At 55.8% G+C, this 17,683-nt stretch overlaps 1 protein-coding gene across 4 annotated transcripts in view; it reads left to right on the top strand.

Annotated features, from left to right (window-relative positions):
- The first annotated feature begins 165 nt into the window (after positions 1 to 165).
- Traf2 (TNF receptor associated factor 2) overlaps positions 166 to 17,683 on the top strand; it is a 29,362-nt gene continuing 11,844 nt past the window's right edge. Inside the window, exons 1-6 of one of the 4 annotated variants that reach the window (XM_003473106.5) lie at positions 166 to 264; positions 9,816 to 10,033; positions 10,480 to 10,558; positions 10,841 to 10,939; positions 14,058 to 14,219; positions 15,289 to 15,363. In XM_003473106.5, coding sequence (XP_003473154.1) covers positions 9,846 to 10,033; positions 10,480 to 10,558; positions 10,841 to 10,939; positions 14,058 to 14,219; positions 15,289 to 15,363 — 603 coding nt within the window. In that variant the 5' untranslated portion in view covers positions 166 to 264; positions 9,816 to 9,845. Of the gene's footprint in view, positions 265 to 516; positions 801 to 824; positions 2,759 to 9,815; positions 10,034 to 10,479; positions 10,559 to 10,840; positions 10,940 to 14,057; positions 14,220 to 15,288; positions 15,364 to 17,683 lie in introns of those variants that run through there. The other 3 variants (XM_013155923.3, XM_023566391.2, XM_063244191.1) reach the window with 3 other exon arrangements.

Below are 17,683 nucleotides of genomic sequence, written 5' to 3'. Positions count from 1 at the left end.
AGCAGCACAACCAATCATCACAAGCTGCGGCTCATGAACACTCTTGATAGGCTATTTCATCAGTCCATCAGGCGGCGGGCCTGCGGTGGGAGGAGCTAAACAATCGGCTCTCATGATGGTTGCTTTCGCGCTCCTGGTAGGTTCCTGCGTCAGTCCGTCAGGCGGTTTCGGGCGGGGCGAGGAGGATCGGGGCGGGGCGAGGCGGCCGATGACGGGGGCGGGGGCCTGGCGGGCTTGGAGTTCCGGGCGCGCGAAGACAGTCCGGTGAGGCTGCGCGGGTCTGGGTCGGGGTCTGGGTCCGGGTTCGGGTTGGGATCAGGGTTGACGTTGGGCCCAGAGTCGGGCGGGCTGAGCGAAACGTGGAGTGGTCTGCGTCAAGGGCCGGGGAAGGGCGGGTGCGGTGGCTCTGAGGGGATTTCTCAGGGCGGTAGAGCCGGAAACCGAAAGTCCGGCGGGGAGCGGGGGAGGGGGGGGGGCGGAAAGTTGGCTGCGCGGGCGGCGTGCGGGGCGCGGGCGCGGGGCCCAGGGCGTCGCGGCCTTCCCTATCTCCAGCGTGCGCTCCTGCTTGCCCCCGGTCTCGCGCCGCTTTGCAGCTGGCCACCGTCTTGGCGTCCCGGGACCTGTGGCTCAGATCTCACTGGGCCAGGTCACTGCCTTTGCCCCGGCCCGGGCTCCCTTCTTCCCGCCAGACACCGTCTGCCCTGAGGTGGCTGGGTTGGAGTCCCTATGGAGAGGTCGAGTCGGACCCCCGGGATCTGTGCTTGGAGGCCGAGGCATGCTGTGCCTGGGGCACCCAGCAGGTGTGTGTGTGTGGGGGGGGTCACAGCCAACACCGAGGACTCTAGAGCCGGGGACGCAGCGAGCCTGTCGTCAGAATGATGAATTTTGGACCCCAGGAATCAATCCTGCCCACGTAGACACAGCTCCTGGTCCCTGGTGGCCTCTGTGCACAGTTTGCTTGCGGGAAGTTGCCTGTTCTGGCTTTCAGCCACTCCACAGAGGCCATGCCTGGCCCTACCCCGTGGCTCCTGTCCCTGTGACTCAGGTCGTTTCATCTAGGATGATAGTGAGATGTAGCAACCCGAGGTGACTTTTTAGCCATGGTGGGTGTTGCACATTTGCAGTCACAGCCACCTGGGAGGTTGAGGCAGGTGGATCCGAAGTTTGAGGCAATAGAATGAGACCCTGTCTCTGAAACAAGCTGGGGACATAGTGCAGTGGTAGAGTAGAGCCCTCTCAGCCTGTACAACTCTGAGTGTTCCATTCCCCGTCTGCAAAAATAAAGAAATAAAAAAGCTGGGCCTAGCAGGTGTAAAACCCTAGTGCCACCCCACAAAAAAACTTGCTGTTTTAGATGGAGCCCCTGATCATCCTAGACTTGTTCTTGAGTCTTTTTTTTTTTTGGCCTGCTTCAGTCTTTGAAAACAGTTTTGTTGTACTATGCTTTAAGTATCACACAATTTGCTGTGTTATGCTCACACAAAGGTCATTGCTCTTGTGAACAGCAGGGAGGTTATGTTATAGCTGCCATGGCCTCTCATGGGCTGAGCAGGCAGCTGCTACCTTGGGGTTGAGCTGAGCCCCAGGCGGTGTCCATGGGCCTCTATGCTTGCTAATGTGCCTGGGTGACCCTGCTTCCAGTGCTCAGGGTACTTCTATACCTCTGTGCTTGCTAATGTGCCTGGGTGACACTGCTTCCAGTGCTTAGGGTACTTCTGTGTCCAGGCAGTGTGACCCTGTCCTGTTTGCTACCTCTGAATCCTGGCAGGACCTGGAAGTGTCCACGCAGTGGGTGGGTATAGTGAAGGCCATGGCACTGCCAGCTGCCGGTCAGAACCCAGCTGCTCCTAGAACCTTGAAGGAGCAGCTCTTTCCCTGGAGCTGTAATTCTGTGGCTTTGGGTATCACCCAGAAGAAGCTTCCAGGGAGAAAGCTCCCCTTCTTTTCACTGTTGTCTTCCCAGTGACAGCTTGGGCTTTGTCTGACCACCGGGTGCTCCAGCTACTCCTTTCCACCAGGGTGGTTGGTGTGTGGATTCTGATTGTGGCTGGGCAGGAAGTCCTAAGCACAGACAGGCATGGACATTAAGGACCAGAAAGGAAAACCCAGATAGTGGAGTTGGGACTGGGGATTTAGCTCAGCAGCACAAGCACCTGCCTTACAAGTGTGCAGTCATGAGTTCGATCCCTGGTACCGATAAAAATGAAAAAGACAAAAAAAAAAAAAAAAAAAAAAAAAAACCCAGATAGTGCCTGGGGCCTGTGCTGGGTGCTGTCTGCTGGGTTTTCTCACTGCTACCTTTGCAGAGAGGGTAAGAGCTTTACCCAGATGCCACACAAAGGTTACTCATCTTCTCTGTCACCCTGCCCCTCCTGTGGAGGAGTGAGGGAGGAGGAACGCAGTGGAAACTGTCCCTAGGGTTGGGGCCCAGGCCGGCAGAGGAGTTGACATTAGGGGAAGGGGTTGGGAGCTGGTGGTGACTTGGGGAGGTGAATGCCTGGCAGGGAGGTAGGCACTGAGAGGTAACTTGGTCAGGAGAGTGCAGGACACGGGGCTGGGTAGTCAGCCTGTGTCCAGGGCTGGGTGGGGAGTAGAGCCGAGGACTGAGGGTGAGGAGAGCCTGGCTTCCATCTCTAGGTCTGTGCCTGGCTCTGGCCTGGATGCTGATCCTTCTTCCAGTCTCTGCTCCAAACAGGCCAGGGGCACACAAGTGTGAGGATGACTGTTGCATGCACATGCATGCATGGGACAACTTCTGGTAAGAGCAGAGTGGGTGGCAATGGAGCAGGGATGCCACTGGGAGGGAGCCCTGCAGTGTGAACCCTGTGTTTCCTCTGGAAGAGAAATGGGGCTGGGAAAACCCTGAGGGCAGCAGGGAGGTCAGCGGGAGTGCAGTGCAAGCAGAAGTACTGAAAGACACCCAGATTTGGAGGCAGATTTATTTATATCAACACGCACTGATGAGGCTCAGTCCCAGAACATCAGGCCCGGATCTCTGGTGGTCTAGGGTTTTTGTGTGATGCACAAGCAGGAGGCACAAGGGTGAGACAAATGGCCTGGTGGTTCTAATTAGCTAGCAGGGTGAGCTCTTCGGTTGCCAGGGTAGTTTAAGGATCATCTGTTTGGGAAACTTGGTACAGTGATACAGTCGGGCACCCAGCATGTTGAGTTACATTCTCAGAGGTCACAGGGGTCAAGAAAGTAATAACAGGGGCTGGGGGTTTAGCTCAGCGGCATAAGCGCCTGCCTTGAAAGCAGGCAGTCGTGAGTTCGATCCCCGGTACCGATAAAAAGGAAAAAGGAAAAAGACAAAAAAAAAAAAAAAAAAAAAAGAAAGTAATAACAAAGCCATGAAGCAACTTCAGAACTAGGCAGTTTCAAAAGAACCAAGTTTTAAAAAGAACGATTTTTCCTCTACAGTTTTTCCCTTTCAGGAGCAGTGACTTGGTCATACATCTGGGTGATGTTTATAAAGTGTTGGGGTCCTGACTGAGCCCTGCCATGACACAGGTAGTGGTGGTCAGACACAAGTGCGCGTGTGTGCGCGCACACACACACACACACACACACACACAGAAGTGCTGCAGGGAGGCACCCTGCTGTGTGGTGAGTGGGTGCTGGGGAATGGGATACTGTGTCACAACTAAACCTTTTCCTGTTGGTAACCCTGGCTGGTTTGTTTGTTTGCTGTGCTGGGAACTGAACCCAAGCACAGTGAGCTTGTTAGGGTCCAGCATTAACCGGGCATGATGGTGTACAAGTGCTGTAATCCTAGCACTTGGGAGGCTGAGGCAGGAGGATTACCACAAATGTGAGGTCAGCCTGGGCTAACCAGTGAGTTCAAGGCCAGCCTAAACTACATATCGAGACTCGGCCTCAAAAACGAAACAAAGTAATCCCCATATTGTATTTATTTATTTATTTATGGTGGGGTAGAGATGGAAACTAAGGGTGCTGTACCTCTGAGTTACATCCTCAGTATTGTTTGATTTTTTAAAAATCTTTGTTTGTTTGTTTGTTTTGATACTGCGAGTCAAACTTAGGACTTTGTGCTTACCAGGCAGTTGCTGTGTCACTGAGCTATATCCCCAGTCCTGATCTTTTTAAATCTTAAAACAGGGTCTCACTAAGTTGCCAGGCTGGCCTTGAACTTGTGATCCTCACGACTCAGCCTCCTAAGTACTAAGGATTACAGGTGTATGCCGTGCCACTGCACCAGGCTGTGCATATAGCTTTTTCTATTTAAAACTATCCATACTGACTTCATGAATAAGCATAAACAGTAGCCCCTTATAAGAACAATCCTCTCCTACATCTGCTTTCAGTCCTTTTGTAGAAGCAGTTTTGGGATGTCCGAGTTGAAATGAGCTTGGTTTGGTGCTGTGTGAACCTGAGAAATGATGAGTGTGCCCGTCAACTCGTAACTCTAAAGCAGATTTCTCGTGCTCAAGGGCCTCGTGCTGGAGGCTGCACATGGATTAAAACTCTTCACTGTTAGGTGGGCTTGTTATGCCCATGAGTCAACCAAGCACAGGTGGGTCAGTGCTCAAGTGAAAACCCAGTATTGTATGTAGAATCTTAGTGGCTCTGGGTGGCAACTTGGATTTGGGGGATTTGGAATCACAGCATTTGGGGTATCCTTGAGTCTGTCGGGAGTGAGTCCCTGGGCCAAATTCAAGTGATTGTCCTTGGCGAGGCACTCCTCCCCCAGAGTGTACCTCATGAGAATTTGGTGACATGGTTGGGATCACATTTGGTTTTTGTAACTACCTGCCTGGTGCTGCTCCACTCAACTCCAGATAGGAGTGTTAGCTGCCCAGTGCCCCCTGCTGACGTTAGTTTCAGAGCTCTTTGCCCTTGGCCTGCTCCTCCTTCCTTGGTGCCCAGCTCCCTGGGAGGGCTATTTTGCAGGCTTCAGGTGTTGCTTTGAGAAGTGGACATGGGCTTGTGGCCATTTGGCCTTTGTTGTCCTCTGGCTTTTTGGGAGACGAGACTGAGGCTGTTTCTGTGAACGGAGCCTGGTGTGCCCCAGGGAGCTTCTGTCTGGAGGTGGCCCTTGGCCTCACGATTCCACTCATAGTTGGACTTTACCTGTCCTCGAAGGCTGTGTCGATGGCAGTGTGGCCTGAGCACCATGGTGTCTGAGAGATAGGCCTCTCATGGGAAGTGGCATTCCATTTTGGGAATGGTTTGTGAGACCACACACTTGTACAGAGCCATCCTGTGAGTGGCGCTGGTTTTGTTCTTAACCAAGCAACCTGTCAGAATTTTACGGTGAGAACTGGTCTAGAGCCCAAAAGGACCACAGTGGTTATCGGGCTCCTGATCAGGTGCTGATCACACACACTGTCCACCATCCTCAGTGTGAGTCCAGGCAGCAGCAGCCCCGACGTCAGACCCCACTGTCCATTGTGTGACCGAAGCTGTGGCTGCAGACCCTCCTCGCAGATGGCATGTGGCAGCCAGGCCCTGGCGAAAGTGCTGGTTGCACTGCCGGCAGCAGGTCTGGTGGAGCGGGAAAGTCATGAGCAGTTTTGACACCATGCTGCCCAGTGTTTGTGATGATGGCACAGGTCTAAGAAAGACAGTGTCTTTGTGAATGAGACTCAGATCTACACGTAAGGAAGCCCACATGCCCCAAGAGCCCTGAGGTGCAGGTGGGTGCCAGGCTATAATGCGCTGGCTGCGTGGCGTGACGCCAGCTGACAGCTGCACTGTGAGGCTGTCGGGGTAGCAGTCTCTGAGCTCTGAGCCACTGAGCCAGTCCCCCGTCTTGAGGGCGAATGTGAGGGGCCTGACATGAAGCTTGAGGCCCTGCTGTCTGCTGTGACCTTTTTCCTTCTAATCACAAGGACAAAGAAGGCTGGGAGGCAGGCGGGGTCCTGCACAGCGGAAGCAGGGGACTGGGAGGAGGGGCCACATCTTACATCTAGCAGATGTCTCAGGAGATAGAGAGGAAAGACAGCCCATCCTCCTGTCCCCCTGCAGCCGATTTCAGTTTGTGTTATGCTCTTGCTTTGTCCATGCAAGACATGGAATTCCATTGTATCTGATAACGTACCTAAAGTGGAGTTTTCACTTTTGAGATGGTGTCTGTGTAGTGCAGGCCGGCCTTGAACTCACAGTGATCGATCTGCCTGCCTCAGCCTCCCAAGTGTGGGAATTACAGGCATGTGCCCCCACACCCAGTAAGAGTGTGGCTTTTTTTTTTTTTCTTTTTACTGGTACCGGGGATCGAACTCACGACCGTCTGCTTGCAAGGCAGGTGCTTATGCCGCTGAGCTAAATCCCCAGCCCAAGAGTGTGGCTTTTAAAACGTGATATTTAAAAATGGGAAATCCTATCTGAAGTGACTCTGAGCAGTGCCTTTTGCCATTAGTGGTTCATGAGGTCAGTTTATCAACTTTCTGGGTGTTTTGTTTTTCTTTTTGAGACAGGGTGCAGTACAGGCTGGCCCTGATCGCACTTTGTAGCCCAGGCTGGTCTCAAACTCGAAACAGTCCTCCTGTCTCAGCTTCCAAAGTGCTGGGATAACAGGTATGAGGCACCACACCTAGCCTTTCTGAGGCTTTGTGTTGTTGTTTTTGGGACAGGGTCTTGTGCAGTCTAGGTTCACCCTGAACTCTTTGTAGCCCAGCCTGGCCTGGAACTCATGACTGTCCCCCTGCCTCAGTCTCCCGAGTGCCAAGATTACAGGTGTGTGCCACTATGCCAGGCTCAATTTATGTTTTTGACCAGAGAAAAAGAAATGCCCAAGGAAACCCGGACACCTCACATATTGGGCACCCCGGGCTGCTGTTCCATGCATGGGTGCAGTGAGTTGTTTGGACACAGGTGGGGGTCCAGTGCTGTAGGCAGCCGAGCCTTGCGTTGGTATGGCATAGGCTTTTGGGGACAAGGTCTCACTGTCTTTTTTTTTTTTTTTTTTTTTTTATCGGTTCCGGGGATCGAACTCACAACTGCCTGCTTGCAAGCCAGGTGCTTATGCCGCTGAGCTAAATCCCCAGCCCCTTTTTTTTTTTTTTTTTTTTTTAAATTTAAGGAGAAAAAGGGAAAAAAAAGGATACAAGTTATACAGAATTTCAGAAAATAAACAGTAGGAAATCACTAGTTAATAGATTACAAGGTCTCACTGTCTTACCTGGGCTGGCATCACCTTGGCTCAGACCATCCTGCCTCAGCCTCCCGAGTACTGGAATCCAGGTGTGCACTACCATGCCTGGTTCACATGTGGCACCCAGAACATCTGGGTAGGTTGCTGTCAGGGAAGCAGGCCCACACATGGTGCAAGGAGATTATGTCCCCCTCTGAGAGGGGCAGAGTGACTGCTCAGTGCTGGCCCATGTGCAGAGCCCCGTCCTCCCTCCTCCAGGTATAGGTGCCCGTATGTTCTGGAGTGCTACTCTAATGGCACTGTCGTGACATGACTCGTTTGTTCTTGTTGCCTGGTTCTGGACAGTTCCATCCCATGCCCAAAAGGAAGAATGGGTCCCCACAGTCCTGAGCGGATCACCAGCGCTAGATTGACTCTGGGCAGTGAGGGCTTCGGCTGTGGCCCTGTGAGGGGCTCCTTGGGGCCTCCTTGCCAGCCAGCGGCCTGAAAGCGTGTGCTCCTGTGCAGAGGGTGCTGTGCCACCAGAGGACAGCTTGTGTAGGGCCAACATGTTTTCTTAGGGGCTCAGGTTTTCCGAATTGTTCAGGGCCATTTGGTAGGCGCCCTGCTTTGGGGCTCACAGATAGCACCTTTTGGCCGCTTTGAGGTCTGGACATCACATGGATACAAGGTCCCCAAAGGTTGCTGGGTTGTCACTCACCCCCAGACTTGCCTCCTTTAGAATCACCACACAGTGGCCCATGGGGTCAGCCCTGCTGGCGCCTGGGGTCTGAAAGCATTCGTGGAATGGGGACAGTGGCATGTGACAGCTGTCGGGTGTGGTGGGGTGATCTCACCACGTGGAACTGAAATCGAGATGGTTCGCAGGGATGGTGCTGTCAGCCAGGTGCTGCTTCTTGGAGTCAGTCTGCCTCAGAAGGGCCACAGTCGTGGCTATGGTCATGTCACGGGTGACCCCCAGGTCATGGCACAAGGAGGAGACTTGAGTGTTCTAAGTGGGCAGGAGTTGGATGTGCAGAGGAGCAGCCCTGGCTGGTGTCCTGGGCAGCCTTCAGGAGGCTGTGGGTTAGACGTGCGCCCCCTGCACCGCGTGGGTGTGTGGAGCAGATGGCAGGGGAGGGACAAAATAGCCACTGCTGCTGGCCTGGTTGTGAGGTGGGTGTGGGCGTGGCCTCCTGGCTTGGTGGATGTCCCTAAGACAGAGAGTGTGGGTCCTGGCACTGCATGTGAGCAGGGGCAGGGAGAGAAAGCTGAAGCCAAGACAGTGGCAGGGCTCCAGGGGTCCCTGGGGTTCCCTGGGGCTCCTGGTGTCCTGCAGAGGAGGGGGCATCTCTGATGCAAGTTGGAGTGTTCCAAGGGGTGACTGACAGCATGACTGAAGGGGGAGACTCAGCGGGGGGCTCCTGGTGGCTGTACCGCTGCTGCCTGCCTCCCCACTGTGCCCTGGGACTCCGAAACCCCAGTCCTGCCTTCCTGCTGGGCTGCTCACACTGCACCGTGGCCCAGAGTCCCTGCTGGATGCCCCGTGTCTTCTGGGGTACAGTGTCATTCACATGAGAGGGCCAACCCCATTCTTGCCTCCAACAGGCTCGGAGATGTGGCCAGGCAGAGCACAGCCTGGTACCAGCTCCTGCCTTCCAGCTGCTCTCAGGAGGGGGCTGTGGCACATAATCTGCCAAAAAGGAGTAAGGAGCCCTGGCCTTGGGCAGATCCTGGTACCAGGTGTGGCAGCAGCCCACTTGGCTCTGGGTATGATGTGCAACTCAGGGAGCCAGGTCCCCCTTGTCCTGGTTCATCTGCGTGTCAGTGGGTACTTGAGGTCAGGGTCTTCTCAGACCCTGGGCGAGGAACCACTCTTACAAACCAGCGGAGGGAGGCCCAAGCCATGGATGGGAGCTGGTCATGAGCTGGGTCTTCTTCCTTCTCACCTCAGGAGTTCTGGGTTCCCAAGAGCCCTGCCGGTGTTGCTGCCAGGGCCTTCTAGTGTGCGCTATGCTGTGTCTTCACCAGCCTGGCCCTGAGCAGTGCTCTTGGGAGACCTGTGGTGCACACCTTCCTGGGTGAGGGTGGTGGCTACTCTGCAGGCGCAGCTGACAATGGTAGAGATGGGCGGGCACCAGGCCTGGGAATGGACACACACACAGAGGGGCTCTGCAGCCCCTGAGATTGGTCTGGACTGTGAGTGGCACTGATAGAAATGGGGAGCACTATGGCCAGTGCCAGGTTGGCTGTGTCCTCTCCTTGGGTGTCATTGGCTTTAGGCATATCTAGGACCTGGGGAACCAGCAGGTATGTCTTAGAAGCCATCAGCAAGCTGGGTGCAGTGATGTACACAAGTATCCCAGCACTCTGGGAGGCCAAGGCAGGAGGATTGCAAGTTCAAATCCAGCCCAGGCAACTAAGCTTCAAAAAAAAAAAAAAAAAAAAAAAAACAGGGCTGAGTATGTACCTTGTACACGTGTCCTGGATTCAGTTCCCAGGACTGTACACAGAGTCCCGGGGCCATAGGCACAGATGGAGGTGCTCGCGGGAAGCAGGCTCTGCCAGGCAGGACTCTGGCTAGCAGGATGCCCTTGAGTTGGTGCCCAGCATGGGGCTCCCGCGCTCAGATCCTGCTTTGTGGATCTTCTCAGGACTCCACGCAATCGTTCCTCTCCCATACTGTCCTGGGCTGAGCATCATGTGGTCTGTTCCTTCTCAGGGCTGCGTGGCTGTGGGGGTTCCAGGTCTCATGGCTGCAGCCAGTGTGACCCCACCGGGCTCCCTGGACCTTCTGCAGCCTGGCTTTTCCAAGACCCTCCTGGGGACCAAGCTCGAGGCCAAGTACCTGTGCTCCGCCTGTAGAAACGTCCTGCGGAGGCCCTTCCAGGCCCAGTGTGGACACCGCTACTGCTCCTTCTGCCTGAACAGCATCCTCAGGTGTGTGGGCTGCTGGCCAGGTGGCACTGGGCTTGGACTTGCACTGTAGGTTTGGTGGCTGTGGTCAGAATCCTCCCCAGATGCTACAGGCTGGAATGCAGTGGGCTGAGCTGTCCAGGTACCCGTCACTGTTGCAGTACTGCAGGGGCACAAGAGGCTGAGTGCGGTATAGCGCCAGGGCTGACAGAGCAGGCTGTCTTCACTGTGGGCCTCACAGGCTGAGAATCTCACCACTTGAGGCTGCTCTAGGGGCAGGTGAGGAGCTTATCACAAAAGCCTCGGCCAGAAGGCCCTGCCCCTCACCGTCCCTCTCAGGCTGTGATCTTTAGTGTCACTGAGGAACTTGAGGGTGTGTGGCATGGAGTCAGTTTGTAGTCTGGGCCGACAATGGTCATTTCTTCTTCGTAACAGGTCTCCCACGAATTTTGTTTCTCTCTGTCCCCCAGCTCCGGGCCTCAGAACTGCGCTGCCTGTGTTCAGGAGGGCATCTATGAGGAAGGAGTTTCCATTTTAGAAACCAGCTCAGTGAGTACAATTTCTTGAAGCTGTGAATGGTGAACAAAAAGCATTTTAGACTTCCTTTGTAACGCTAGGGGCAGAGCGAGACCGTAGAGGCTCAAAATACTTAAGCACACAGGCGAGTAACCAGGCTTTGTGAGGCTGTGCTAGGAGGGTCCTCTGGGTCACCATGTGCCCTCCATAGCCAGGAGGGTGGCAGTAACTGGTCAGGCAGGGGCTGCACTCCCGAGTCACTTGTTCCACATAGGACACTGGAGGAGGTTTAACTGAAGGCTGTGCTCTTCCTAGGCCTTTCCTGACAACGCTGCCCGCAGGGAGGTGGAGAGCCTGCCAGCCATTTGTCCCAACGAGGGGTGTACCTGGAAGGGGACCTTGAAGGAATATGAGGTAAAGAGGGGCATCCCCTCAGGCTACTCTGAGGCACCCACAGGTGGTTTGGTACCTGAAGCTTCACAGGTTGAGATGCCACATCCCAGAGCAGTGGTCCGCAGAGCTTCCAGTGCCCCTGCTTGGGCGGAGCAGGTCTGTGTGTGTGGGCCGAGATATAGCTGCCCCTCAGTGTCCATTTAGAGACTCAGTTGTCCAAAAAACAGTGCTGCATCGCCGAGCCAGGTACTTCCCCTCTGTGACTCAGTTTCCTCATCTGTCCACGGAGGTGTGGTTCTCCTGCTGCTGGGATGTGGGAGCTGCAGGTGCCTGTGTGTGAGGACCTGGCCTCTGCTGGCCCTGGAAGTGCTGTGTTTGCCCTGACAGCAAATTTCCCAGCGGTGGAGGGTGGGTCTTCCTGTATGGGCACCTGCAGCCTTGAAGCTATGTGGGGTTTTGTGTAGTGTTTCTTGTGTCCACAAGGGATTTCTTGTTTTGAGGGTTTTTTTTTTTGTTTTGTTTTGTCTTTTTCTTTTTTATTGGTGTCGGGGATCGAACTCATGACTGCCTGCTTGCAAGGCAGGCACTTATGCCGCTGAGCTAAATCCTCAGCCCCTTTGAGGGATTTTTTTGAGATGCTGTCTCTCCATGCACCCTGCTGGCCTTGAACTCCCAGTCTTCCCATTGCAGCCTCCCGGGTAGCTGGATTGCAGGTGTGAGCTGCTTTGGATTGTGTGGACACTGGAAGTCACCCAATTTGTGGGCACATTTATTCTGTGCTCACAGAAAGACTTGTGGCCAGTGACAGAGGTGACCCTAAGCTGGTGCCTGACATCACAGTGATTTGTCTTCCTGTGCCAGCAGAGGCCGGTGTACTAGGGACCTCAATGTGATCCTCTCGTCTCCCTTAGGTTCTGTGGTGTGCATCCAACCCCTTAGCTGTTCCCGCCTATCCTCTTAGCCCAAGCCCTTCATACTGTTTCACCCCAGAGCCTTGCACAGGAGAAGCATCCGCAGTGGCGGTGCTGCCCACCTAGGCTGAGGCAGAAGCACCTCCGTGTCACCTACCAGGTGGGCCATGCTGGTGATGAGACAGTGGTACATGCTGTGGCAGGGACCAGCCTGAGGACCTGCTGCTCAGCAAGTGAGCCAGTCACAGGAGAGTGGCCCCTGCAGGACCCCTCCTGGAGTCCTGAGTCGTCAGGTCCTGCGGATGGACCGGCGAGTGGGGGTTTGGCGGGCTCACTGCCGGCTGAAGGAGTTAGATGTTGGGGTCTCCAATGGGGAAGTTTCCTGAGGACAGCTCTTCTGGCCCAGGTTAGGGGCTGCGGGAATGGTTTGTTCACACCCTGCTTTCCTACACTTGAGGGTCAGGGCAGGGGATGCCAGGAAGCCTTGCACAGAGGGCAGAGGGTCTGGGGGCCTCTGACTAGGCCAGGACCCAGGGATGTTAGGTTCTTCTCTTCCTCCCTCTTTTATGGCCACAGTTCCCACATTCTTTTGTTTTCTTGGTGCTGGGAATGGCTCAGCCTTCCCATGTACTAAATCCATGTCAGCCTCTGAGCTACCCCGGCTGCTCCTTGACTTCGGATTGGCTCCAGATTGAGTTATGCTTTGGTGACAAAGGAGCTCTGGCGACACCTGGGTGAAGGAGGAGCAGCACTGTCCTCCCTAGCATGGGATGTCCTGTCCAGGTCCCAGAGCCCCAGCCCCAGGTGCTGCTCTGCTGCTGCTCATGAGGGAGGTGGCAGGGCTCTGAGCTCCCTGTGAGGATGAAAATGTGGTATGGGCAGTGGGGACCCTGAGGGGGCTTGTGGGATCACCAACTTCCAGCTCCTTGCAGGGCCCTGGATTCTCCTGAGGTCCCTGCTACTCCCAGGCCTGTGGTGTCCATGAGGCCACAGGCTGTGTGGGCTTGGCCCAGGGCCAGGGACTCCAGTGCTACACCACCCCACAGGCATGCAGGCTGGAAAGTCCCTGGCCACGAGTCCTGTGAGCAATGGAAAGTCCCTGTGAGGAGCCAGGCTGTCTGTCTTGGGGCGGGACGGCCCTGCCTGCGACAGCCCTCCAGGCCTGACGGATTGATAAAACCTCCCCCCCACCCCAGCAGGTGTCCAGGTGGCCAGCTGGACCTCACCTCTGCCCAGCTGCCTGCTCAGCTGCCTCCGGTGGCACTGAGAGAAGAGCCCTGAGGCCAAAGCTCTTTCTTCCTTGATGGTCTGAAATACTTGGAATGTTTGGAAAAATGGGAAAGATCCTATCTAGCCCTTGGTTGTAGTTTTTCTTTTTGGCATTGCCTTTGCTTCTGGGAGCGCAGTGGTTTCAGAGCCCAGTCCAGCATCCTGTATCCGAGTCACCCCCTCTGGGCCGGAGGGGCAGGCAAACAGCATGTGTAGCCTCAGCGCAGCTTTTCTGGAGATTCAGTACAGAATTAAATTTGAATTCTGGTTGAATAAATGTTGATTTCTTTGGCTTGTGCTTGTGGGTCAGGGACTCCTGAGAGTGCCATCTCCCCTCACTATGTGGAGCTCCTGGCCCCGGTCGTTGGCTTCTCCCGCTGGTCTGTGCACCCTTGTGCCAGATGGGAAGGCGCAAGCCTCAGTGTCTGGGCCCTCTGACTGGGTGGGACAGGGTAGGCCCTCGCCCTGGCCCTTGGCCTGCTTTCCTCGGCGTGCGTCTCTGAGATGCACACGTGGGCATCAGGACAGCCTGTGCTGTCCTGTCCTCGGCTCTGGCTGGCTGTCTCATGCCTGGCCCTTTACTGGTGCCCACACCAGGGCTCCAGTGTTGCAGGCAGGGGCAACCACCTCTGCATCTCCTGTGGGTCTCCTGCTTCTCTTGCTCCTGTCTAATAGTGTCAGGGCTAGGTTGGCAGGAGCCTGAGCCGCTTTCTGGGCTGGAGCTGTTGGCACTGGGGCACAGCTGTTCCAGAGGCTAGAGCAGAGTCCTGTCTGGAACATGGTCCAGGTCCCTAGGCTGGGAGTAGCAAGGAGGACACAGCCTGGGGAGGCCTATGAGTCACGTGGATCGCAGTGTCCAGGGCAGGAGGAGGGGCACACAGACACTGAGCCATTTGTACATGCCACGGCTGGCCACGGGTCTACATGTGTCCTCTCATGTCTCCTCCTTCTGTTACCAGAACTGCCATGAGGGGCTCTGCCCATTCCTGCTGACCGAGTGCCCTGCGTGTAAAGGCCGGGTCCGCCTCGGGGAGAAGGAGCGCCATGCCGAGCAGGAGTGCCCAGAGAGGAGCCTGGCCTGCCGCCACTGCCGGGCACCCTGCTGCCGATCGGATCTAGAGGTGCGATGAGCACTGTGGCCTGCGAGGCAGGTGCCGCCCCATGGGCATTGGACTTGAGTGTGGTGCTGGCATTGCTGTTGTTTTGGGCCCTTGGTCCCATGTTTGGTGATCGGCATTCCCTAAGGGGCAGGTCAGGGGCTCTGGGCGGTGCTGGGTTTGAGTGTGAAGTCCCTGCCAAGCTGGGCTGGAAGGCTTCAAAGGAGCTTGCACTTACCAGCGGAGGCATGGCAGTGTTTCCAGGCCAGGCGGGTATGTCCTCCCCAGACTGTTGGAGAGCCAGCCTGACCTCATGTCGTTTCATCCAAAGCAGCCAGGAATGTGTTTCTAAAGTGCACAGAGCTTTAGACAGCGCATGGCGCTGTCACCACTGTGCCAGTCAGCTCTGTCCCGAAACTAGTGCTAAGGTCACGTTGGCTCCACTTCGTGGCTGGGAATAAAGAGGAAGTAGCGAAGTCCCATGTCCTCCACGAGGCTGTGCCCCCAGTAAACTGCTCTGCCCACTCAGCCACGGCTCCTGGTGGCCACTCAGTGACCGTCCCGTTACACTTGACCTGTGGGGGACTTGGTGCTGTAGTTGTGGTCACGCCACTGCTGGTATTGTTGGCTCTGCCCACAGCAGCAGCACCTCAGGTCAGCTTCCCATGTGGGTGCTTCTTAGCACCACTTGTTACCTGGCTGCTGGGTTTACTGCCATGCCCACCTCAGCCCCGGAGACAAGTCTGAGCAGAGCCAGCTGGGCACGGGCGTCTGTAGCAGCACACTGGGGTCTCAGAGCTGGGCTGGCCGACTGGCCCAGTGGCCAGCATATGCTGTCTACCTCACACCTTCCAGCCGGCACTGCTGTCTCTGTCCTCATGGGGACCCCTTATTTTTGATAGGTGGCCAAGTGTCCCCTTCCCCGCCCTCTGCATTGGCTTCCTCTTGTGTGCTCTGGAAGTGTGCAGCAGGTGCTCACTCTGGTGCCACCTGTCGAGACACAGAGGGGCCATGCATGGGTCAGGGCTCTCCCTGTGCGCGACACCTCCTCCCCCATAGCCGTGCCCACCTAACCCTGGCTGCTCCTCCTCAGGCACACCATGAGGTCTGCCCCAAGTTCCCCTTGACCTGTGACGGCTGCGGCAAGAAGAAGGTCCCTCGGGAGAAGGTAACGGACCTGAGGATGGTGTGGGGTGGCAGTGGGGTCATGACCTGTGTCCAGAGGGCAGTGCAGTGACATACAGCTTCCCTGCCATGGGGTCACAGGCTCTGTGTGTGTGCTGGATGTGGCATCTACGGTTCCAGGCCAGCAGGTCTTTTCTTGCACTGTGCGCTGTTATCCTGGCACCACTGTGTGGGCAGTGCCAGGTATGAGCCCAGCGGGCGCTGTGCCTTGGAGCTTGTCCTCCTCCTCCTGCTGCCACTCATGAGGAGCTGGATCTTTCTGGAGGTGACATGCGTATGGAGAGGTCCCTGGGCCTGCAGTGGCAACAGTGCTGCCCCGGCTCAGGGTGTTGGATGTCCTCGCATACTTGTCTGTGCAGAGCTGGCCCCAGAGGCGAGCCCTGGACAGAGGTCGTTGGGATTCGGTGGCAGGTGTGTTCCCCAGCCTCCTCCCTGGTGGCCAGCTGGGGGAGGTACCACACAGAGGCCAGAGCTAGGAGCTGGTGTGGCTGCACTTCTTCCTGCCTGCCCAGTTTGCTTTTGTTCAGATCCGGATCACAGCCCAGGTCCTGGAGTCCGAGTCTGGGTGGAGCGGGGGAGGGCCTCTGCTGTCCTTTTCCAGTTGTCCTGTGTCCAGGACCTCCTGTGGTGTGGTCTGAGTGCTTCCTCATGTCATGTGACCTTCAGTGGTACCTCGGGCAGCCCCGTGCTCAGTGTGAAGGTTAGGCTCCAGCTCTGCTGTTGAGGGGGCTGAGGATTAAACCCAGGGCTTCACTCTGAGCCACATCCCCAGCCCTTTTCACTTGCAGTCTTCCTACTTCAGCCTCCTGAGTGCTGGGATTACAGATATGCACCAGCACGCCCAGCCAGGCTCCAGTTTTTGATGGAGTCTTGTGGTGGGACAACCTATGGGAGGCCAGGACACCGGGCCCTAGTGCCGTGGGGCTGTCTGCATGCCAGCTGGCACTGTCCCTGCCAGTTGTGGCTTTTGCTGCCCCTCTGTCCCCTCCTGGCCTGTGCTCATCCCAGAATGGCTGGAACTGGGAAGCCAAGACTAGCCTCTCCCTGTGGTTTTCCACGTGGTTTTTGTGTTTCTGTTGTGCTGGGGCTTGAACCTAGGGCCTTGTGCTGCCCAGCCCTCCTATGCATTTCTGCTATGGGCTGAGGTCTGGGTCCAGGCACCCAGTGGGCCTGCTGGGCACCACTCCTCCTCTTCTTCCTCTTTGCGTGTGTGGCTTCCTGTAGCTCCATGGCTCACCCATCTCCGGCCTGGCTGTCCTGGTCTTCAGGGCTGCACCCTGGCAGTGGGAAGTAGCCATAGGGCCTGAGTCTCCGTGCACCTCCTGTGGGGTCTATGCCCCAGGCCTGTTGGGGAAGGTGACAAGTGGGTTTGCACCTATACTTTAACGAGTGCTGGGATTACAGAAGTGTGCCAGTGTGCCATTATACCCTATTGGACTTGTTTGTTTGTTTATTTATTTATTAATTTATTTATTGGTACCAGGGATTGAACTCACAACTGTGAGCTTGCAAGGCAGGTGCTTATGCCTGCTGAGCTAAATTCCTGATTGTTTTATTTATTTTTTGATATCCGGGATCAAACTCACAGCCTGATGCTTGCCGGGCAGGTGCTTATGCTGCTGAGCTAAATTCCTGGCCCTTGGATTTGTTCTCTTAGATCTTAGTTTATCTCTGGTGAAAATCTCACTGCCTCAGCCTCCCAGGTCCTGGGATGACAGATGTGTGTCATCAGGCCCAGGCTGTTCCAGTTTCTTTTCCTTTTTTTTTTTTTTTTTAGTTTGCTGGAGTTTTTGCCTCTTTGAACCCTTTGTTTTTTAGTACTATAGAACACTTACATAATTCTGAGGTCAAAGCTGTGCATGGCCCCTCAACAATGTTGCCTTGGCCCCCAGGCGCATCCCTGCAGTTTCGGGGAAGCCTCCTCCTGGGACCTCTCTTGCTCCTAGCCAGGGCAGGCTGAATCCTGTAGGCTGTAGGACTTTGGGTCTGGACGCCAGTGGGTAGCGGCTGTGCCACTGTCCTTGTGTACCTACCACTTGCCATGGTAGTGGTAGGACCCCAGCAGGGGCTGTGCCAGGGGCTCTGGAGATCCAAGCGAGGTGGCCACCTCACGTCCCTCTGTACCTCATCCCAGCCCCGCTGGGCTTCCTCCTGTGGAAATTCCAGCCCGAACAGGGTGGGGGCCCCCTCTGCCTGTCTCCTTGTTGACAGAGCCACTGGCAGCGCCTCAGTGATAGCAGCAGGGGCCACATTCCCAGCCCTGCTGACATCTGTGTTCCATCTCTTCTTTCCAAGGGAAGCTC

This window comes from Cavia porcellus, unplaced genomic scaffold, assembly GCF_034190915.1.
Source record: "Cavia porcellus strain 051 isolate PalLab524CR breed Dunkin Hartley unplaced genomic scaffold, mCavPor4.1 scaffold_49, whole genome shotgun sequence".
Taxonomy (NCBI): Eukaryota; Metazoa; Chordata; class Mammalia; order Rodentia; family Caviidae; genus Cavia; species Cavia porcellus.
The sequence above is the reverse complement of the archived record's forward strand: the minus strand, read 5'-3'. Positions and strand labels throughout refer to the sequence as shown.